This window comes from Cetorhinus maximus, chromosome 17, assembly GCF_964194155.1.
Source record: "Cetorhinus maximus chromosome 17, sCetMax3.hap1.1, whole genome shotgun sequence".
NCBI lineage: Eukaryota > Metazoa > Chordata > Chondrichthyes > Lamniformes > Cetorhinidae > Cetorhinus > Cetorhinus maximus.
This window is the reverse complement of record NC_135895.1, coordinates 92,403,384-92,427,113: the sequence shown is the minus strand read 5'-3', so window position 1 is coordinate 92,427,113 and position 23,730 is coordinate 92,403,384. Positions and strand designations below refer to the sequence as shown.

General features: G+C 39.9%; 1 protein-coding gene across 3 annotated transcripts in view; it reads left to right on the top strand.

Annotated features, from left to right (window-relative positions):
• Window positions 1–17,164, top strand: part of dnm3a (dynamin 3a) — a 270,426-nt gene extending 253,262 nt beyond the window's left edge. For all 3 annotated transcript variants that reach the window (XM_078561578.1, XM_078561577.1, XM_078561576.1), the window contains one exon: window positions 17,002–17,164. In XM_078561578.1, coding sequence (XP_078417704.1) covers window positions 17,002–17,041 — 40 coding nt within the window. In that variant the 3' untranslated portion in view covers window positions 17,042–17,164. The remainder of the gene's footprint in view (window positions 1–17,001) is intronic.
• The last annotated feature ends 6,566 nt before the right edge of the window (window positions 17,165–23,730 follow it).

Genomic DNA, 23,730 nt, shown 5'->3' with positions numbered 1-23,730 from the left:
ATGAAATGTTGGGGCAACTGAATTAAAGGGAACCCCTTGCTCAACTAGAGATCAGAGATTATGAAAGTCAGTGTGGAAACTTGCACATATTACATCGCACATACACACAGGAGTAACTCAAGTAACTGCTATAAGAATTTATCACCGCCATTTTACGTTTGCATATCTGCCATTGATAGTTGTGTGATTGCAACTAACTGAAAAAAACATAACGCTTAGAATTTCAAAACATTCTGATTTTAAATTTAACCCAATATTTCCTTTCTTAAATATGAATTCCAAAATTAGGGTTAAATCCAATAAACCAATAAACTTTTGGATCATGTGGCAGTGCTGATTTCAGAATATCAGTCATTTCTAATAGACAAAAGTTTATGCAGAGCCCTGATATAATTTGAATATTTTTCCTTAGCTTTTACATGATTTATGCTTTGCTTCTGCTTTTGCTTTATGTGGGTGTATCCCTCCCAGCCATGCTTCAGTTGAGATTGTGTGCCATTTTAGAGATTTTGCTCCTGCCAAGTTATTAACTCAGATTTGCTTTCCTCTTCACATAAACAAGGGAATAGAACACTAGACTTATTCAGTAGTGCCTTTGTTGGGTATAAATCAGACAAGTAAGTTAAACATTCAAGTTTCATAATTAGCTGTATTCTGGAAGTACAGTTTTACTTTGCACAAAATAAAAGGACATAAATTCAGATCATTTTTAAGTCCTTGCACATTTTTATGGAGCATTTAATGTAGAAAGCAGTGCTTTCTGTACTTCTGTCATTGTGCTATCCATATGTTTTTCATAGACATTCCAGCCTGGGCTGTCTTTAGTGATTATCTTTTTAGTGATTGGTGCCCAAGTCCCTTTTTCATTTAGTGGCTGTAAGAAATTTATATAATAAATAAAGCTACACTGCAGAATAGAGGAGTACCATCTTAGCAATGAAAAGATTAATAGATCTTTATTAATATCCTTGCAGGTTACTTCTAATTATAAAACCTCTAGTTTGTGAAAAAAAATGAAAGACATAAATCCTATATGTTAAACGTTTGTTTTTTTAAATGTTTTACTGATATATTGTTATTAACATAATTGTGTTTGTTAAAATATTAGAATGTGCTTTCTAACAGATGCCCTTGATTAAGCTATAAACTGGCACCAATGTAATCATTCAGATACTTATAACTAGACTAGCATTAGACACCACAAAATTTCACTATCATGCTGTCTTCTCTTCCATTTCCCACAGATGTCTCCACGTTGTCATTCCGCCATGTAAATATTTCCATACATAATTTTGCACACATTTAATTTTCAGACAGTACCAAACATGGAGGGCTGGTTGAATCTGAAGAAGCAATGCGAGAATATCAAAATAATTCAAAGGAAAATATATAGGTGGGCAGATCAATGGTAGATTTAATATAGGCAAGTACAGGGGAAAAACTACTGGGTGACATAATGAATTTTATCAAATAACTAAGGCTGATGATGTTCAAAGATATTAGTAGACTCAATGCTTAATATGCCCAATCATTATGAATTGGCAACCAACAAGGCAAATAGAACGTTTAACTATATAATCAGAACAGTAGGGTATAAGTTGGGGAAAGTTATATCTGCCTTGTCTACATTGCCCAGTTCTGATCACTGAGACAAGAGCAGCAACTTGCATGTATATAGCACCTTTAACATACACACAAGGGAGGCAACACCTGGAGGCAGTTGAGACAAGAATCACGAGATTCATTGTCAGGTTTTGGGACTTTTTTGACCAATTTCCACTGATAAATTTGGATTTGTTTTGGGTTTTGATATTATGTTCATACAAGTTTTTCAAAAACGGACTGAGTAACAAGGTGATTAAAATACAAATGAACTAGGCCCTGAAATTGTTTCCCCAAAGACTGTAAACAATAAGCTATTTGTTACCATAATTCAGCAATCAATACCTCACACCCCCATTGTGTTGGGAAGTTCCCTGCTTGGTTATTCAACAGGAACTGTTTGGAGTAGGCACTCTTCGTAGATTGTGAACACGGCAACAAAAAAGACATCGACGGTCAGCCTTTTAATTTGAATGCCATGAGGGCAAGCTTTTACCCTGTTCAAAAGGTTAGGATATAGGATGGTAGTTAGAAGTAATTCTGTTTGCCAAGCAGGGTGATCCACTGAGGTGGAGATGTGGAAGATGTTCATTATTTTATTATTACATAAAGACAAATTCTACTGATTGAATTAAGTAGGTCCAATCAGAACCATTACTTTGTGTACTCATTTGCTGTCAAATAAAGCTACTCAGTGATTCATATCTTGCCTTGCCTTACCAGGTTTTTTCTCTGTTGCCTTTGAAAAGTTGGTGGGGCGCATGATATTCCGTTCAGATCAGAAGGGGACTCTGTTGTTACACTCCTAGGCAATGCTGTTGTGTAAGTGGATATTGTGTAAGTCGACGCGTAAGTCAGCTCCAGCATATAACGGGAATGAGATCTATTAACGAGACCACCCGCGCCACCAAAACCGACATTTACAGCAGACTCGAATTAGTAGCAATTGGTGGCAGCTACCTGAGATTCTGAGATGTTCCTGTGGTGAAGGTGATTCAGAACTTTCTACAGGGAGCTGATAAAAAACATGAAATTTAAAAGACGCCCAAATTAAAAGGAGTTTTGATTGAATTAGCAAGATTCTCAGTTAAAGAGAAAGCCAAAGACAGGAAGTTTCAGTCAGAGCTTGAAGAACACAAGCAAGAAACATTATACTAAGAAGAATGCAGACAGCAAGGGGAGGGGGGAGCAATGAGAATTTGGGGCCCAGGAGAGGGGGCATCACCGTGCCCTCAAGCTAACAGACAGATGGATAGCCGTTTGGTAGTACAGAACTTGAGTATTGCTGAAAAAAGAGACATGCTGTCGAATGTTTTTGGCTTGAACTCATCAGAACAGATTTGCAAGAATACCAGTTGTAAAGGGAACAACAATTTATACTGCATGAGAAGAGAGTGCTGATTGGTTGGAAAGTGTACTCTGATTGATAGAGGTGTTACCAAGGGAAATGCACCAGGGTACAGTTATCTGCCGAGCTTCCATTTAAATTCAAACCAGGTAGGCCGACTCTGATTGACCAAGGCATTGCCATGGAGAATGAACCAGGGAATGGCTGTTCCCCTAATGTTTATTTAGTTGAAAAGGCACAATGTTCCTTCTGTCTGCAAAGAACAGGGCCCTGTGTGTGAATATATGTAGCTTTTAGTACAAGTAAGTGAGCCACGCCACGAGCCTGACTGATAATCTTAAATTGGTTGTCAGTGTAATGCTTAGCACAATCAGGATTATTTAGCAAGTGCAGTCCAATCGTGGAATCACATCTAATGTTGGACACTATGTTTTGAGTTTTGCAAGTGCAGACTGGTTGGGTACGGTGAGTACTTTGCCAGTTGTGAACAGCCGAAGGGGCATGCTGTTTATACGATCTGCCAGTTGTTGGGGGGCCTAGGATCACATCAGCACTGAAATTCATTATTCTTTTGTGTGATGGGAAGAACATATTTTTGGCTTGACAACAGCACCCTACTAGTGGAGAATACCACTTGAGTCACTACTGCAAAGTAATAGTATGAAACAGCTGGCTTCACCTGATGCTCAAATTTTTGAGACACCTTACCCTTCCAGGGTAATCTGAGGTAGACTGGGCAATTTTCAGGACTGAAAGCAGCGGCCTTAGGCCTATCCATGAGTTTGTACGATATACAACGAGCAATGGTCTGATCAGGGTAGCCATTATCCTGCAGGATGGCTTTGATGCTCCTTATTTCGGCATCAAGCTTGCACAGTGAGCAAATAGCTCAGGCCCTATTTACAAGGTTGCCGATAAGGCCAATCGTATAGTGTGTGGAGCTGTAGGAATCCTAATGCTTACATTGACCAGTGAAGGTAGGCTTGCAATAGACAGCAGTGGACAACCCGCTGGCAGATTTCTCAACTAGCACGTCGAGGAAAAGGAGCTCATTTGACTGCTCCATTTCAAAGGTGAATTTGAGCGTAGGGCGGAGCCCATTAAGGTGTGTAAGCTGCAGATTCAAGTATAGCAAACGTATAATCTACGCATCAGAAATATCCAAGGGGTAGGAGGTTAGGTGTCATTTCATCGGAGATGCGTTTCTCATGGAAACAGGCAAAGATGTTTGTGAGAACTGGGCCTAGAGGGGATTCCATGGCGACACTATCTATTTGGGCATACATGGCACTGTGAAAACTGACTCAACTGCACAAGTTTGCTGAGTTCATAAGTTCAATGAATACATTCAGACAATGGCGGCACATCTAGATAGCCATGATATAGTGATGCAGTGCAAATATCTATGGCTTCTCTGAGTGGCACATCAGTGAATGGGCTAGCAATGTCAAACGAGTACCTGGACACGGCATTGCTATTGATATGCTAGTCCTATGTGGTCTCCGCAAAGGTGAAGGAATCCTTCACTGTGTATGTGGAAAATTTGCTCAGAACTGGTTGTAACAATTCACCCGGCCATTTGGCCAATTCATGTTGTGCAGAACCAGCCATAGATAAGATAGGGTGTAAAGGGGCATCACTTTTATGCATCTTGGGCAGCCCATACAGACACAAGTGCAGTGAACCATGAGGACGAATCCTGTCAGATATACCACCCAGCAGTCATTACTTTTACACAAGTCCAACCAGCCTTTTTGTAACTTGCTTTCAAGCAGGGCTGTCCAGTCATGCTTAGCGGCAGCTCCAATGGATATGAATTTGGACCCGTCATTAAGAATGATGTGCATTTTGTTGATGTAGTCACGCTTGTTAAGGATGACAATTACCATCCCTTTGTCAGATTTACTGATGTGTATGTCCGGGTTGATCTAGAGGCCTCACAACGCTACCAGACATTTGTGCTGCATGTGTAAATCAGCAAGTCATTTGGTATCCCGCAATATGCGTGTGCTAGATCAGTTAGACGTGCTTTCAAGGATTCAGTGTCTTCAGTGGTCACTGGTTTGTGGTGGGATAGCTGGGTGTAGAGGAGTTTGAAGTCAGCCAATTTTGTCCTCTAAAGACACTGAATCCTTGAAAGCTGGCATAGCTGATCTGGTGCATGCATATTGCGTGATACCGAATGACTTGGCCAATTGTCACATGCAATGTGAATATCTGGTAGCGCCGCAAGGCCTCAAGGCCAACCCAGACATACCCTGATTGTACCCAACCAACCCTTGCTTATAAAACTCAAAACATAGGGCAGAATTTTGCCCACGTCGGGCGGACTCAACAGGGATGGGTGGGAACAGTCAGGAAGCTGACCGCCACCCGCAATCGGGGCCAGACCGCGATTTCACACTAGTGGACCAATTAAGGCTCACCCAGCATGAAACGCACGCGGCATTGCTCCATACTGCCTGTGTGTGGGGTGGGGGGGGTGGCGGCGGGAGGAGGGTGCACGCTGGAAAAGTTCCCAGAGGCACAGAGCTGCCTCAGGGAGATGAACAGTTTCGAAAATGAAAAATTAAGCTTTGTAAGATGTAAGAAAACATGTCCCCTCATGTGACTCTGTCACATGAACAGGGATATGTTAGAAATTATTATGAAATTTTTTTTTAATGACGGATCGAAGCCTCATCCCGTCCGTGGATGAGGTTTCACAAAAAATGCCACTTGGCCTTTTCGCCTGTCCGCCAACCAATTGTTAATGGCTTTAATAGGTCTTTTAATTGTCGGCAGGCTGCTACCAACTCCCGCACTCGCCCGCCGAATGAAATATCAGCCAGTGCGCGATAATGTCGGGACGCTCACCCAACGCGTCATTTTACGCTTGTTCAGGTCGGGCACGCATCTGCCCAATGAGCGGAAAATTCTGCCCATAGTGTCCAACATTAGCTGTGATTCTGCCATTGGACTGCACTTACTAAACAATCCTGATTGGTGCTAAGAATTACATTGACAACCAATTTAAGATTATCAGTTGGGCTCGCAGTGTGGCTCACTTACCCATGCTAGAAGCTACATATATTCACACACAGGGCCCTGTCCTTTACAGACAGAAGGAGCATGGCACCGTGTTCAACTAAACAAAAGCTTGGGGGCAGCCATTTCCTGGTAATGCCTTGACCAATCAAAGTCGATCTGCCTGGCTTTGATTTAAACAAAATCTTAGTAGTTAACTGTTCCTTAGTGCATTCTCCATGGCAGCGCCTATACTAATCAGAGTCCACTTGACAACCAATCAATACTCTCTTCTCATGCAGTATAAATTGTTGTTCACTTTTCAGTTGGCATTCTTTCAAATCTATCCTGATGAGTGCAAGATGAAAAATCTTCGACAGCATGTCTCTATTTTCAGGGAGGTGGATGTGCAGCGAGTCTGCTGAGTGGAAGTGGCGGGGGTGGGGAGGCACCGTGGTGATGGTGGCTGTGACATTTTAGGCCTGCTACTTTATTAAGTCAAGCCTTATTCCAAATTTTAAAGAGGAAGATGAAATGACCTGTTTTATCTGGGCATTTAAATTGTTAGTTGGTCATTATGTGGCGAAAATGAATGGCCACATGCCTCACAATGTCACTAAGTGGAAAAGCACTTGTAGCATTTTCTCTTGGCAAACTTGTCTATAGCATAGGCAATGATAGTGTATCATGTGTTATTCTCTAACATTGTGAAGTATACAGGCAGAAATATAAGAAACAAAGGAAGAATCTTTCAATACTTACAGGGAAATGGTTATCCAGCTCAAAGGCAAAAGATGTGGCTGGAAAATCAAGGTCTAACAGACCACAATGGTCTTAGCGTTTAATACGAAGTGACAGATTTCTGAAATTACTTTTGAATGATTTCAGAACCTGGCTATTTCATCAGGCATAAAATCTATTGAGTAGCAAGGCACAGATGCTGATCATTTTATGGCCTCACAATCATAGGTGAGAGACCAGGTGCCTCATGCCATCTTACTTGATTTGGGAATTGATGAACATTTCACACTATTGTATTGGCCCTGGTCCCTTAGCCTGGCATTGGCCCTCCTCTCAGTTGTAAATGCAAGAAGGTAAAAATAAAGACACTGGCAATAAGTCAGGTTTTGAAGCAGAGAGTTGTGAAGACAAGATTTCAGCACAAAATATTAGAAGCTGTTTTGTTTAAATAAGGCAAGATGACATTTTGATGTGGTAGAGCATTCGTTCTTTTCTACTATACAAAGACCATATATACTGATAGCATTAAATTAGTCTGATCATAAGTGCAGCAGAGGCAAAAAAAAACATGGAATTATTCAAAAACATTTGTATGTTCTGATAAGAGTTTGTGATGATCTTTCCGGATGAATGAGATCAGATGAGCTGAATAGAAGTAATCATCAGTATGGAGCTTGTGATCATGTAATACTAAACAAAGCGGAAAGCTTGAATCCCAGGAGGCACAATGGAAACTGCCAAATGAGTTAGACAAAATATGTAAATAGCTACAAGAATAGTATTGAAATTTCATATGAACATGTCAACTACTTGACACTTGTCCATATGAAATTTCATCTGCCATTGCTGTTGATGTGCCAATCATTTCAGAGCAGCAATTAACAAGCAAATAAAAAATTGAGCTATATAGACAAAACAATGGAGCATTAATAGAAGGAGTCTTTCTTAATCCGTATCATATAGTTGCTTGGACAAAAGATGGGTTGAGTACTCTGTCAGTGCTTGTTACTGATTCAGAAGGGATATATTCCAGCCCTGGGAAACTTTGGAGAAGAGCCATTAGCTCCAGAGGCCTAAGTCATGATCAAAGACTTGGGCTTTTTAGGCTTAAGTAAGAGGACTTTTAAAGGATGTCATAGAGGTATTTAAGAAATAACTACAGAAAAGGTAAATCTAAAACACTATTTCGTACTAAACTGTGACATTAGGATAAGGAGTACAATGGGCTTAATATGGTGAAATGCAAGGTTAATATTATACACAGTGATTAATATATGGAACTGACTTTTAGCCTGGATAGTAGGGGCAAATCATGACATTATTTAAAGAAGTTAGAGGCTGTTACTGGGAGACTGTATGGTTCTGGCGGGTCAGATGAGGTAAAAGGTGTTTGTCAGTAGTGTGTGTCTTGGAATCTTTTACTGAATCACCATGAGGGCATGGAGTCTTCACAATTCCCTAGCTGTCTAGTTTCCAAATTCAGCTAGATTATTAAGAAAGGTGTTGAGCAGAAAATAGATGCTTCTTAACAGACAAAGAATCATAGAAGCAAAGATGGGAAATCAGTAGATAAATTTCCTTTCTAACTGTTCTTGTTTTATTGGAAATGACCTGGAATGAGTTGCACATTCACCTTCTTAGCCAGGGAATGCTGTGTGTTAAAGGTGTAATATAAATATTTTACATTGCTTTTAAGTTATTACCCCCTGAATTTCAGTGCAGCATTTGTCACCCTAAGCATAAAGGCTATTTATCTGAACAAATATAAAACCATTAAATAAAATAAGTTAAGACACTAATTAAGCTAAATTACATAAAGAAGTTGAAATATAGTCGATAAGGCAACCAGGAAAATATTTTTAGACAAACAAGGTGAACTTATTCATACATAAATGATTGAATTAACAAAGTCAAGAGTTGCCTAAAACTTTACTATTCCAAATGCAAAGCATTAAACAGGTTAGATATACAGTCTCATAGAATGCACCTATGATTCATTGCAGTTTGAGAATGTGTTAACTTGAGGCAATAGCACACAGCCATTTCATTAAAAACAACTGAATTCTCCACATAGAAAAGAGCTCCCCCTGGAGAAATTTCATAATTTTCCTCACATATACCAGTTGCAAATTACGATCACTTGAGTAATGTTTTAGTTGCTTCTATTGCCTGCAAGTATCCAGAGCACGCTGTTGGTCGGCTTGTGACCTTACTCTGCCATCATTTTGCAGTGCTGTGGTTCATGTTCATTTTGGTAGGGACTGTTTTTTTAAGCAGCCTCTATCAGTAAGAGGCTGTCTTGTTTTATTGCTGTTGAGAATTTTTTGGTTCTACCCAACAAAAGTAACATAATGAAAAGATACAGGCTGAAGAGCGCAGTAAGCTCAGAGATACATGAAGTGATAATAAAAATAGTTAATTGAAAACATTTGATAGACATTGTATGTCCATTTTCTCCAAAACGGAACCCCTGGAAGAGCCATCATTGCATGTTGAAGTTAGTTTGAGGAATTTTGTGCCCCATTACAGTGAGCAAGAAATGACCCTTGGTGAGTTAAAGTCCACGAGGAGAAGAACATATGCAGCTCAGTCAAATAAATTCCAGGCACCAAGGATCACTGAGGAAATCATCAGGATGATTGTGTTTATATTCGTGTATTTAACATTATGTTTTTGTCAAATGGACTGACACCTAAAACTTGTCTGCTGAAATTTACAGCAATGATTTGTACAGGAACATTTAGGATAAATAAATTGAAAAGTGTTGTTTCTGAATTATACATTGCTCAAATTTGGAAAGTGGGCATTTTGGCATTGCTTTTTGTGCTGTAGAAAAGCATAAAGTGTTTAAGCGTAAAACATGAAAGCGCCTTACTTTGCAGAGCTCGGTTTGGAAAACATGCAGATGCCTTGTGGCAGGAGGCCCCTACATTCCATTCAAGCTTGCAAGAGGGGGAAGGGATAAGGAGGGGCGTAAACTCATACATTTAATATCGTTCTTCATTCTTGCTCTTATGTCCGAAGGCCTCCCCCTTCACTCACTCGGCCCGCTATAATCTGGCAGTCAGACTCATCCTGACTAAATTAATAAGGCAAAGCTGTGACTTGCAACTAATGCTGTTTTCTGACTTTTAATAAATGAAAAGCAACTGAGTACTGCTTGTTGTTACAGTAAAATAACAAAAGGCAGAAAAGATGCACAAATAGCTTGTCTTAAAATGACTTCCTCTACTCAGATTCATTTGCAGCAGTTGCTTTCAGTAACTTTTAACATAATTTGTCACGTCAGTTATTTGCTGTAATTAAATTGCAGAGAATTTTAAACCACAAAAAATTCAAGGGCTAACCTGAGTTTGTTATTTTAGATGATCTAAATTTGCTTGATAATCACCTGATTTTATTGCAGTTAATGTCTACAGTTAAAGGGGGAATTCTAATCTCTCTATAGAACCTGTTGAAGAATATCTACATTTAAATAAAGGGAATCTTTCAAATATTGTTTTACTAATTTTCAGCATGGTGCTATTTGTTTCTCGAGCTGCTTTCCTTATCTTTTATTTTAGTACCTTTGCTCATCTCCGTTCAGTTGCAAGGACAGGCTTTGCCATTGCATGAGGCCATTGCACATTGCTGTGGTGGACAATGGAGCCAAACATTTGTTTTTGCAAAGCTGGGCAGCAACAGTAACATATTTGTGAATTAGTGAGCAATACCAGAAGATTTTAGTATCTGACACAGCTTAAATTGCAGCCCTCACCAACCCTAATGTGAAGCCAGTGGCCTAACCCTTTATTAAAGTAGTAAGCGAAATTAGAAGGCAGAGGAAGCAAAGGTAAGCATCAAATAGGAACCGAATGCAGAATAATGTTGAAAAGACAAAGTTAAGGGCATTCTATCTGAATGCATGCAGTATTCGCTATAAGGTAGATGATTTGAAGGCACAAATAGAGGTAAATGGGTATGATTTAATTGCCATTATGGAGATGTGGTTACAGGTGACCAAGACTGGGAACTGGATATTCATCATTTAGGAAGGATAGGCAAAAAGAAAAATGAGGTGGGGTAGCGCTGTTAGTAAGGGATGAGATCAGTACATTAGTGAGAGATGATCTTAGATCAAGATGTAGAATTAGTTTGGGTGGAGCTAAGAAACAGCAAGGGGCAGAATGGGTGACTTCAATTTACATATAGGCTGGGTAAACCTAATTAGCACTAATGCTGTGGAGGACAAATTCCTCGAATGGTTACGAGATGGATTTCTGGAGCAGTACATTGAAGAACCAAGTAGGGATCAGGCTATTTTAGATTTAGTATTATGTAATGAGAAGGGCTAATTAATAACCTTGCTGTAAAGGAGCCTTTAGGAAATAGTGGCCATAATAGGGTAGAATTTTACATTAAGTTTGAAAGTGACATAGTTCGTTCTGTAACTAGGGTCTTAAATCTGAACAAAGGTAACTGGTATGAGGGGTGAGTTGGCTATGGGGAAGTGGGAAAATACAATAAAAAAATTGACAGTAGACAGGCAATGGCTAGTAATTAAAGAAGTATTACATGGTCTACAGTGAATATACATTTCTCTAAGACACAAAAACCCAACAGGAAATGTAAAACAATCGTGGCTAACAAAAGAAGTTTAAAACTACATTAGATCAAAGGAAGTGGCTTATAAGGTTTCCAGAAAAAGTGGTAAGACCGAGGATTGGGGGCAATTTAGAATCCAGCAAAGGAGGACCAAGAAACTGATTTAAAAAAAGGGTAAAGAGAATATGAATGCAAGCTAGTGAGAAACATGAAGGCAGACTGTAAAACCTTTAGGAATGAGAAAACGAAAAGGTTAGCAAGGACAAATGTGAATTCATTACGGGTGGAGACAGGAGAATTCATGATGGAGAATAGGAAAATGGCGGAGAAACTAAACGATTACTTTGTGCCTGTCTTCAGAGGAAGATACAGGAAATCTCCCAGAAACAATAGGGAACCAGTGGGTTTGTGAAAATAAGGAACTGAAAGAAACTAGTATTCATAAAGAGATAGTATTTGAAAAATTAATTGGATTGAAGGTTGCTAAATCTCCTGGACCAGATGAGCTACGTCCCAGAGCGTTGAATGAGGTGGCTCTTGAGATACTGGATGAATTGGGTGTTGTCTTTCAAAATTCTGTAGAGTCTGGAATGGTTCCTGCAGACTGGAAAACATGTAACCCCACTATTTAAGAAGGGAGGGAGAGAGAAAATGAAGAAATACATTCCTGTTAGTTTGACATAAGTAGGAGGGAAAATGTTAGAATCTATTATAAAGGATGTAATAACTAGACACTTGGAAAATAATTATATGATTGGGCAGAGTCAACATGGATTTATGAAAGGAAAATCATGTTTGACAAACCTGTTGGAGTTTTTTGAGGATGTTACCTGTAGCCTAGATAAAGGAGAGCCAGTGGATGTGGTGTATCTGGATTTTCAGAAGGCTTTTGATAAGGTTCCACACAGGGAGGTTAGTAAACAAAATTAGAGCACATGTGATTGGGGATAATATACTGGTATGGATGGAGAATTGGTTAATAGACAGAAAAGAGAGAGTAGGAATAAATGGGTCATTCTCAGGGTGGCAGGCTGTGACCATTGGGGTCCAGAAGGATCAATGCTGGGTCCATAGCTGTTCACAATCTATATAAATGATTTGGAATGGAGACCAACTGTAATATTTCCAAATTTGCAGATGACACAAATCTAAGTGTGAATGTAAGTTGTTCATGAGTCACTCGAAGCTAGCATGCAGGTGCATCAAGCAATTAGGAAGGCAAATGGTATGTTGGCTTTCATCGCAAGGGGATTGAAGTACAGGAGTAAAGATGTCTTGCTGCAATTGTATAGAGCCTTGTGAGACTGTACCTGGAGTATTGCGTACAGTTTTTGTCTCCTTATCTAAGGAAGGATATGTTTGCCATGGAGGGAGTGCAACAGAGGTTCACCAAACTAATCCCTGGGGTGAGAGGGTTGTCTCATGCTGGAAGATTGAGGAAACTGGACCTGTATTCTCTAGAGTTTCGAATAATGAGTGGTGATCGCATTAAAACTTACAAAGTTCCTACAGGGCGTGACACTGTAGATGTAGATAGGGTGTTTGCCTTGGCTGGTGAGTCTAGAACTAGGGGACGCAGTCTCAGAATAAGGGGTAGGCCATTTAGGATTGAGATGAGGAGGAATTTCTTCACTCAGAGGGTGATGAATCTTTGTAATTCTCTAGATTCAGCTGTATGACTGCTTTTCCTAAATCTGACTGTTTTACCTCAATTATAGGGTTTCGAGACTTTTGTTAGGCAGGATGAAGATCTTAGTAAATTATATTGAACCGCTGAGTTATGGCTATATCTGTTACCCAAACCTTGAGGTCGTTATGCACCAGGCAGTTTTCTGAAGTCCTAGACCCCATTGCAGTGTGGAGTGCATGGATACTCCCCTGTCACTAACAGAAATACTTTGGGTGGAAAACAAATAAGGAATGCTTGCAAAATCAAACATTTTTTGTAAGTTTATACGGACAACAGGAGATGTCAGGCATTCCTAAATCCAACACAACATTCCCAAGACTGTAATGGTAAGAATGGTTATCATGTCATGAGATTGAAAATTGTGTGCTTAATTTGAAATTTGTACTTCATTGACAATTATCTATTTCCTTGATACTGTGTATATTTTTCTTGTACTTGTGCACTAACAGCATGATATAACTGATTTTGATACTATCATCTACCTTACTGTTTGCAAAATATTAACATATATGTTGATGTGGGTATTAAAATCCACTTTGACAGTGAGCATTGTTCACTTGATATTTGTTTTGAAACTGGCAAGTACGAGACTGTATTTCGCCACATTGCATAATTGTGTAACAAACAAAGCAAAACTTTATGGGCAGGATTTTCCCGGTGGGGGACAGGGCCCACTCGCCGACGCATAAAATGACGCACGGTGACGTTGGATGGAACTCCCGATGTCACCGCGCCCCATTTAAATTTTCCGGTAGGCGGGGGCTCAGCAAAATCAGCTGTGCGCCCGCCAACCTATCAATGGCCAATTGAGGCCAATGACAGAGTCATTAAACTGATTAGTGGATGGGATGAGGTTTCATGTAGGTTTTTAAAAATTTTAATGAAGTTTTTGTAAAAATTATGGACATGTCCCAACTCATGTGACAATGTCACATGAGGGGACATGTTAGGGAAATTTTATTTTTCTATTTTTAGCTTTTTTACATTTAGAGCTGATCTCCCTAAGGCTGCACTTAGCCTCAGGGAGATGAGTGCGCTCTGTCGTGTGCATGCGCAAAAGAGCACACTCTCGATTTTGGGATTCCCCCTGCCCGCACAGGAAGCGCATAGAGCTTCCGTGCGGACGTCATGCTGGGCGGGCCTTAATTGGCCCACCCACGTAAAATGGCACCGTGCCCCCGATCGGGGGTGCTGATCGGAAGCATGCCTGTGCTTGCCTGCCCTTCAACTTCGCCCCCGACAGGGGGGAAAATCCTGGCCTATGCGTTTTCTTAGGTGTATTTCTCAATATGTAGTGAGATGCTGATGCTAATACACTGCTACAATCTCTCTGCTGATTTGTTTACACAAATATCACTTAACCAATTTATTATATACTAGTCAAATTCTTTGTACTATTTTTTAGCAAAAGCAAGAAAACAAAAATCTGCTCAAAATATTCATCAGGTCAGACAGCATCCATGGAGAGACAAACAGAATTAATGCAACAAAAACAGAAAACGCTGGAAAAACTCAGCAGGTCTGACAGCATCTGTGGAGAGAGAAACAGAGTTGACGTTTCGAGTCCGTATGACCCTTTGGGTCAACACGGACTCAAAACATCAACTCGGTTTCTCTCTCCACAGTTGTTGTCAGACCTGCTGAATTTTTCCAACATTTTCTGTTTTTATTTCAGATTTCCAGTGTCCGCAGTATTTTGCTTTATTTTCATCAGAACTGCAAGAAGTTAGAGATGTAACAGTTTATAAGCTGGTACAGAACCAGGAGGTGGGAATACATGACTGTGTTGGTGCTGGATTCTGCTCTTGCCCTGAATTGGAAAATTTCATCAAGTTGCTTCCAGTTTCTACTCCTCTGTTGTTTTCACATGATTTATGTCTGACTCTTCCATTCCTCAACTTTTCTATCTCTATTTCTAGGGATAGGGTGCCCACCAATCTCTGCTGTAAACTCATTGACTCCCACAGCTACCTTAACTATACTTTCTCCCACCCACTTCTTGTAATGACTCTATTCCATTCTTGCAGTTTTTCTATCTTTGTTGTATCTGTTCTGATGCTGCAACCTTCCATATCAGTGTTTCCAATATATCTTCCTCTTTCCTCAACTGAGGAGTCTTCACCACTATGGTTGACAGGGCCCTTGAGCGTGTCCATCATTCCCACACTTCTACTCTCACCGCCTACACTCCCTCCCAGAATCATGGTAGGGCTCCTCTTAACTTCACCAGCCCACCCCCACCAGCCTCCACGTTCAACTGACCACCCTCCACCATTTGTACCACCTTCGGTTCACTGCCACCACTAAACGTCTTCCTCTTCCGGCATTTCGAAGGGACCGTTCCGTCTGTGACAGCCTGGTCCATTCTTCGATCATCCCAACAACCACTCCCCTTACCCCAGCACGTTCCTGTTGAATCACAGGTGTTGCAATTCCAGCCCTTTTATCTCTTTCCTTTCCACCATCCAGAGCCCCAAACACTCCTTCCAGATAAAACAGCAATTTCCTCATACTTCATTCAACTTAGTATTGTGTATTTGTTGCTCACAATGCATTGGAGAGACCAAATGGAGATTGGGAGATTATTCAGCTGAACACCTCAATTCAGTCTGCAAGAATGACCCCGAGCTCCTGGTCGCTTGTCAATTTAATTCTCCAAACCTCCCAACTCTGACCGTCTCTCCCTCAGCCTCCTAGCTCCACTGATGCTCAACACAAGCTCATGGAACCACACCACATCTTTTGATTGGGCACATTACAACCTTCCGAACTCAATGCTGAGTTAATCAACTTCAGATCATAACCATTGTTCCCATTTTCTCGTACATTCAGTAATGGAGGATGGCTGCACCAGAACTGCTGGTAGTGGCGGAGGTTTGGGCTGGGGATCCTCTAACCATACATAGGCAGTAGCATGGTCCACATTGCTGGAGTCTACCCACTTCTCTTCCACCACATTCCCAGGCAGAGAAGCCTTCTCCTCTTCACCAGTTTCTCCTCCTTTATTATTCTGCTGTAACCATTTACACATCTTCTGGACCATTGTTCCCTCTAACTTCTGTTTGCTGTGTATGACCAGCTTGGTCCACTGTGCAGTCTCTTTAAGATTGACACTTAGCCGTGCATGCACGCAGCTTAAAGTGAACGTTGCTTTTGTGTGATCTCTTTGGTCCTTGTGCGGCACAATCCCATTTGCTGCATGGTCGCGTAGCTTAGAGGGATCATTGCTGTGGATCCAGCTTTTGTTTCTTTACTTGTCCCATCAAAACCCTTTTTTTGCCTTTGCACCATCATCCTGTTTGTGAGGTGTCAGCTGTGGCTCAGTTCATAGCACCCTCGCCTTTGAATCAGAGGGTTGTGGGTTCATGTCCCACTCCTGGAAACCAAGAACTGTGATTGTACTCAAAAGAGTTGCAATCTGTGACTGTTGATAACTCGAAAGAGTATCATCCTGTTTGTCATTTAATTGCTACTGTTTTCCACCCTATCACTTTTACCTTTCCTACTCCCACCACACTCCACATATTCCCTGACTCTGTCCTTTCTTATAAAGTGTGAAATCTCCAACTTCTTCCAGTTCTGATAATGTTTCAACTTGGTGACCTTTTAGCTCTGTCTCTCCACAGATGTCTAACCGTATTGTATTTTAGTCTCTCAAACTCTGCAAACTAGTAATTTGGCAAGATATTTACATCTGGACCTCCATTAACTTTAGTTCTACCTGCAGATGATTTTTTTCTTTGGAATAATTATAATTTCAAAGATATTAAAGAATAAGTGAAGAGTCATCGGTTTTATTAACCATAGTGATGTAATATCCTTTCTTTGACTTGTGGATTTGTTGATAGAGGTGGTTCCTTGGTTAGTTTCTGTAAAATACAAATCAGAACATCCTCATTTCATTTACAACTGTCCCATTATTCATGCTGGTATCTAGCTAATCACATCAGTCCAGACTTTTTGCTCTAGGTTTAGAATGCTCATTTCATTTGCAACTCATCTCCATTTTTTTCTCCTTTTTTATGTTTAGGCGTCCCCCTCCGGCAGTTCCTGGAAGACCTACTTCATAAAGACACTGATTTAACTTATATCCATGTTTATAATGTATTTGTATTTTTTATTTGTTTTATGTCATGCGATTGCACTATTTTCCATGTATATAACTGTTAATTTTATGCTGATAATAAACTCAATTCTATTCTAAATTGTGATGTGCTTTTTGGTTTTAACGTTTTGATTTTTGATGTTGTAAAAAGAGACTTGTATTTATTTTGCACCTTTCATGACCTGGGGACATCCTAAAATGCTTTACAGCCAATGATGTACTTTTGAAGTGTTATCACTGCTGTATTATAGGAAGGAACAGGAATCTCCCACAAACAGGAATGTGATAATTACCAGATAATCAGTTTCTGTGATGTTGATTGAGGGATAAATATTGACTAGGATACCAGGTATAACTCCCCTAATCTTCATTGAGTGAGTGCCATGAAATCATTTTTGTCCACCTGAGAGGGCAGACAGAGCCTCAGTTTAACATCTCACCCAACAGACAGCACCCCTGACAGTGCAGCATTCCCTCAGTACTGAAATTAAATTTCAGTTTAGGTTTTTATGCTAAAGTCCTAGGGTGGGATTTTATAGGCCCCACCCACCACCAGGATCGTCCAGTCCCACCGAATGTCAATGGACTTTTGGCTGGGCTGTCGAATCTCCCATGGCGGGTCCCGCCACGATGGGGCTGGAAAATCCCAGCCCTGGGTTGGAACTTGTACCTACAAATTTCTGGCTCAGAAGCAAAAGTTCTGCCAACTGAGCCACAGCTGATATGGCTATCAAATGCCACACATTAAAGTTTATAACATGACTTCGCACAGCTTGGCTTTTCCAAATGCACACTGACACCTTCTTTCAATGCATGTCAGAAAGTTGTGGCACATTGATCATGATATACTGAAAAGCTGAGGTGAGATAAATAGCATAGGAGGAGATTTGGGTGCAGTGTAACCAGTGCACACTAGGTGAGATGAATGACCTGTTTTTGTACTCAAGTATTCAGTGTAATTTTCTGACGTGCACTGACAGTGGAGGATGTTCCTGACCACTGGCTCACAGCTGGAATATTACCTCTGTACACTGTTTACCAAGGTTGGTGAGAACATCTGCCACAGTTTAAAAAGGAATCTGTCAAATGCACTGTGCTTAGCAAAGCAAATTGTTCAAGTGTTCATGTGAAGTAGATAATGTCTTAATGCCATTAAAATGGTATTTTATTTAGATAATTTTAGATGTTTTTAGATTGAGATTAATGAGTAACATTTTTTCCCCTGAATTTTATGAAAATCAGATCTTCATAAACTGCATATTTATACATTAGAACAAGGAGGTTTAAAATTAAACCTGCATATGTATCATGCCAAAATGTTAAAGTTTGGTGAGCTTGGTGAGGTGGAGTGACTTTTAAATGGGCAAATGTGACATTCATTTTGCACCAGCTATATCCCACTTCCTATAAATAACAGTAAAATAATATTTGCTGAAATGGTTTGAGAAGAGGAAGGGTGACCAAAACACCACTTCTGTTTTTCTTCATATAGCACTATAGGATCTTCAACATTCACTTGAACCCCGGATAGGAATCCCAGTGTTTCATCTGAAGGATGACACGTCCAACAATACTCAGCAATACTCAGTACTGAATCTGTAGTTGCACATCAGGTTTTACACTGTTGCACCAGTGTTCCTAGTTGCCTATTGTGATTCATTACAACAGACTCTCCATTGTCAAAACAGGATAACATCAGACATGTACCATAAAATGATTGTGTAATAGCATAATCTGTGTCCTCTGAGCACAATGGAAACTTTTGTAACAGAGCCTGTGCAATTTTAAAGTATATCTATTTATACATAGCTTGGCAACTACTATGAAATAAATTGCAGAGCACCCATCAATGTCTAGGGTTATTCCACTAACCAATTAGTCTATGCTTTTTTTAGTTCAAGGTGAATATTATGTCTGTATACTCATTTTGAAAATCTGTATGGGGGTAGCAGAGGGCACAGAAGGAGACTGTGAGGAAGACACTTGTATCGGTTCCACAATCCTAGTAAACGTGATTAAATTGATTACTTTTCATGAGAGATGAACATTGGAGAATAATCATTAAAATAGTATCAGGGATGCTGCTATAGAGATATTCTTATTATCTTTTCATGTTAGATGGAGTGGGTGATAATCATTGATTTAATTTGGAATGTGGAAACATAACATTTTAAACAACTGTTATTTTCTGGTAATATATAATTGCCTATTATTTGTTACTATTTAAATGTGAGAAATAGAGGTTGAGTACACTTATTCCTTTCACTGGTAATGTTTCCTTGGAAACTGTATGTATGAGGACAGTTCTTAGCTCAATATTTAAAATATAAAGCTATGCCCTTTAGGAAATTTATAAATGCCAAGGCAATGTTGTGTAGACTCGTAAGAAGATAAATTATAAAGAGAAAATGGCAAGTATCCAACAATTCTTTGCTTTGATTAGTTTTAAGGGGTATATTAATCACCACAGCAATTTTTTATATGTAAGGATAACAAAAAGTTTGTGAATGTACAATAAAAAGTCTTTTGTATTTGAACAGCAAGTATTTTTTTCCCTTCAAAGGTTTACTTGCTGCCTTCAAATTGTACTTGAATTTATATTGTGAAGGCATTCCTCTGTTTCAGAATTAGCCCCAAAAGCGTATCTCATTTTAAAAAACAGTGGGCTTACATTGCAATCCTGCAGAGATTGGCGCCTCACAATACAAGTTTGGAATTCCGTGCAGTATGTTGACATTTAGTGCTATGCTACCATGTCATACAAGTTTATGCACAGTTCGCCGTACAATATAAACTTGGTGAATTTTCCATTATTTGCTTTTCAAGCTTATACTACGTTATGTTGTTTCATGAAGTTCCACCTCATCTCTCAGGATTTCTCTATACATCAGGTAAAAGTGGTTTTGCATTCCATTGTCCAAATATTTGAGGCCTCTTGTTCGTTACGGGAGAATCTGCACTTTCATCTCTCCCTCTCTGCCTTCTCTTTTTTTATTTTCCACTTTTGGAGCTCCATTTTCCCCTATAAGCCAGCCATCACTTGGAAAAGTACAGGAAGGAAAAGGATTCCTCTCTATTTTCACAATATTGAAACTATTCAAGCTCAGCCAACAAAACTCACATTTTAACACTATGCCAAAAAAGGAGGCCCGTGTTAAATTTTCTTTCTTCAATGGTAAGGCTTTCAATTACTTTAGATGTGTATCTATCTCAATTTAAGTCCAAGCAATAGCACTGAATCTGTATATATATTTCAAGAGACTAACTTTAGTACTTACATTCCAAAGAGCATAGTCCACTAAGCAATGGCTGTAAGAACATAAGAAATAGGAGCATGAATAGACCATATGACCCCTCAAGCCTGCTCCACAATTCAATCCAATCATGACGGTTCATCTGCCTCAACTTCACTTTCCCGTCCGCTCCCCATGTCCTTTGATTCCCTGAGAGACCAAAAATCTGTCTGGCTCAGCCTTGAATATATTCAATAATGGAGCATCCACAACCCTCTGGGGTAGAGAATTTCAAAGATTCACAACCCTTTGTGTGAAGAAATTTTTCCTCACCTCAGTCCTAAATGATGGACTCCTTATCCTGAGACCGTGCCTCATGTTCTAAATTCACGTCAGGGTAAAAAGCTTCTCAGTGTCTACTCTGTTGAGCCGCTTCAGAATCTCTCTCCTTCTAAACTCCATAAAGCATACAACAACAACTTTTTATCTGGTGCCTTTAACGTCATGAAATGCCCGTTCATGCTTCATAGAGGCATTATAAAACAATGTATGACAATGAGCCACATAAGGAGATATTAGGCCAGATAACCAAAAGCTTGGTCAAAGAGTTAGGTTTTAAGAAGTGTCTTAAAGGAAGAAAGTGAGGCAGAGAGGTGTAGGGAGGGAATTCCAGAGTTGGAGGCCTAGGCAACTGAATAGGTTCAATTTGCTGAACCTCACATCCCAGGTACCAATCTAGTGAACCTTTGCTGCAACACCTCCAAGGCACCTTCCATGGATATGGAGCTCAAAACTGCTCACAGTACTCCAGGGTACAATCTTTGTAGTAAGACTTCCTTATTCGTATACTCTAATCCCCTTGTAATAAAGACCAATATGCAATTTGCCTTCCTAATTGCTTGCTGTACCTGCATGCTAACCTTGTGCTCCACATGTGAGTAAACCCAAGTCTCTCTGAACATCAAAGTATCACACTTTTTGAAAAAATTCAGTTTTTTTTATTTTTACTCCCAAAGTGAATAACCTCAAACTTCCCCACATTATATTCATTCTGCCACCTTGTTGCCTTTAACCTGTCTATATCTCTTTGCACACTCTTCAGGTCCTCATGGCTTTCATTCCCATCTAGCCTTGTATTGTCAGTAAACTTAAATACATTACTCTTGGTCTCTTCGTCCAAGTCATGGGGTAGAATTTTCCCTACATCGGGGGTGTTGTGCAGGGGTTAATAAAGTGGAGAAATAATTTTTATGACATGTCCCCTCATGTGAAACTGCCAAATGAGCTGGGACATGTGCATTCATTTTAATAAAAATTTGTGTGAAAATTTAAAATCGTTCATGAAACCCTATCCCGCCCGCGGATGAGGTTCCATGAAAAATGCGAAGGCCGCCTGGGCTCTTCACCTGCCCGCCAACCTTAAGGTTGGACGGGCAGCTCAGGTAATTGCTTAGTTGCCTTTTCAAATGGCCTTAATAGGCCTTTGACAGTTCGGCGGGGCGCGCAGTCGACTAAGCTGTGTGCCCGCCGAACTGAAAATCTAAATGATGCGCGGTGAAGTCGGGACGCACGCCCAACATCACCCAGCGTCATTTTACACCTCGGCGAGTGGGCGCCACCCCCGCTCGCTGAGCCAAAGATTCAGGCCATGAATGCAGATTGTAAATAGCTCTGGCCTCAGCATTGATCCTTGCGGCACTCCACTAGTCACAGCCTGCCAACTTAAAATGCCCCATTTATCCCTACTCCCTGCTTCCTATCTGTTAACCAATCCTCCATCCATGCTAAAATATCAACATATGACTCAGATATCAATGGCTAACGGAAGGTTAAAGGTGTTGTGTCACACTGAAGACATATGAGATGGTTGGATCAGAGCCAATTTTAGCTCCAATTTCAATTTGGTTTTTGGAAACGAGCCAAGAATTGCTTAATGGTCCCAAGCCAATAAATATTCATGAAGAAATATTAGCTTTGACTCGGAAAGAGTTCAGGCTCATACAAATGTCCCCAGCCTTATTTATTGAGTTGATCAAGCATTAAATTTTGTGACTGGTAGTGTGTAAACTGGTTATGTACTGTGCTGAAATGTGAATGAATCCTTGCTGTGCTTCTTCTGGTAACAGGATAGGCTGCCATTACAATAGTATATTTTTCAGATAAATAAATGCAATTTAGCTCCAAAGTTGCTGTGTCATCCATTTTGGACCTAAAGATTAAAAATTGATTTAGCTCTGAACATTGTTCTGGCATGTTCAATACAGATGATGGAAATAAATAGTTCAAACTGATTTTACCAGACTCAAGGAAGGCACCAGGCATCGGAGCCAAAGGTGTTCGTAGAATTGTTTCTTTTTTAAAAATCAGTCTTGGGGTTTGGGTGTCACTAGCAAGGACGGCACTTTCCTAACCCTAATTGCCCTTGAGAAGGTGGTGGTGGGCCACCTTCTAGAACTGGTGCAGTGTGTTATGTTAGGAGTTTCAGGTTTTTGACCAAGCAATAATCTCACAGCATCTTTCCAAATTCTTTTCATAGGGTTAAATGCAGTGGATTCCTGTTGATTTGTTTTTGGCAATGAAAGGGATTTGACAATTGGAGATTTTTAAGTCCAATGTTATGTAGCACTTCCTATGAAGAACCAGCTGGATGGATTAGTTTGCAACAAAAACATGTTTTAACTTTAACAATAGCTACAACTTTGTGGAAATTTTGAATGCATTGAATTCACAGGCACTTAAGAATCTAATAAAATATGTTGGTGTGAAAATCATATGAAAATTACTAGAACAAAATATGAATTGCTGCAGCTTGCTTCCAATAAAATTTAAATGGTTCCAAGTATCATGAATAAGTCTACCCTTAGAAGGCAAAAAAATACAGTCTCCTGGGCTGTGAGGCTTGGTAAGGTTTTAGCTTGTGCAGTGACATTGAAATAACAGTAATAAATTTACTCTAACATCACAGCTGGCTCTATTACTGTAACATGACCCTTTACAACTAAAATAAACAGTCATTTTAAAAATCATCACTAATTCTGCTCGCCCTGCTGTCACCCTTTTCTTATCTCTTCCCTCTGCTCTCTGGCCCATTTTTCCTTTAACTCAAATTTTACTATTTTCGAAGTAGTAACCTAACATTTTTTTGCCACTGAGTTTGTGGGGTTTAAAATTTTTCATCTTTCTGTTTCTTCTACAGTCTTGCTCACACCAGCCATTTTGGAACGCTGGTAAAAATACCATGTGGTTGGCTAAAAATTGGCTCAAAGGTTGAATGGCAATGATTGTGCGATTGACCTCGCTGTGTTAGAGATGTGGTCATCCCAATCGCTGGATACATTACTCATTGTTAACCAAGAAGTTAACCAATGGGAATACTCACTTGAACATCTAAGACTAAATGCATAAGTGGCAAGCTAAGGGT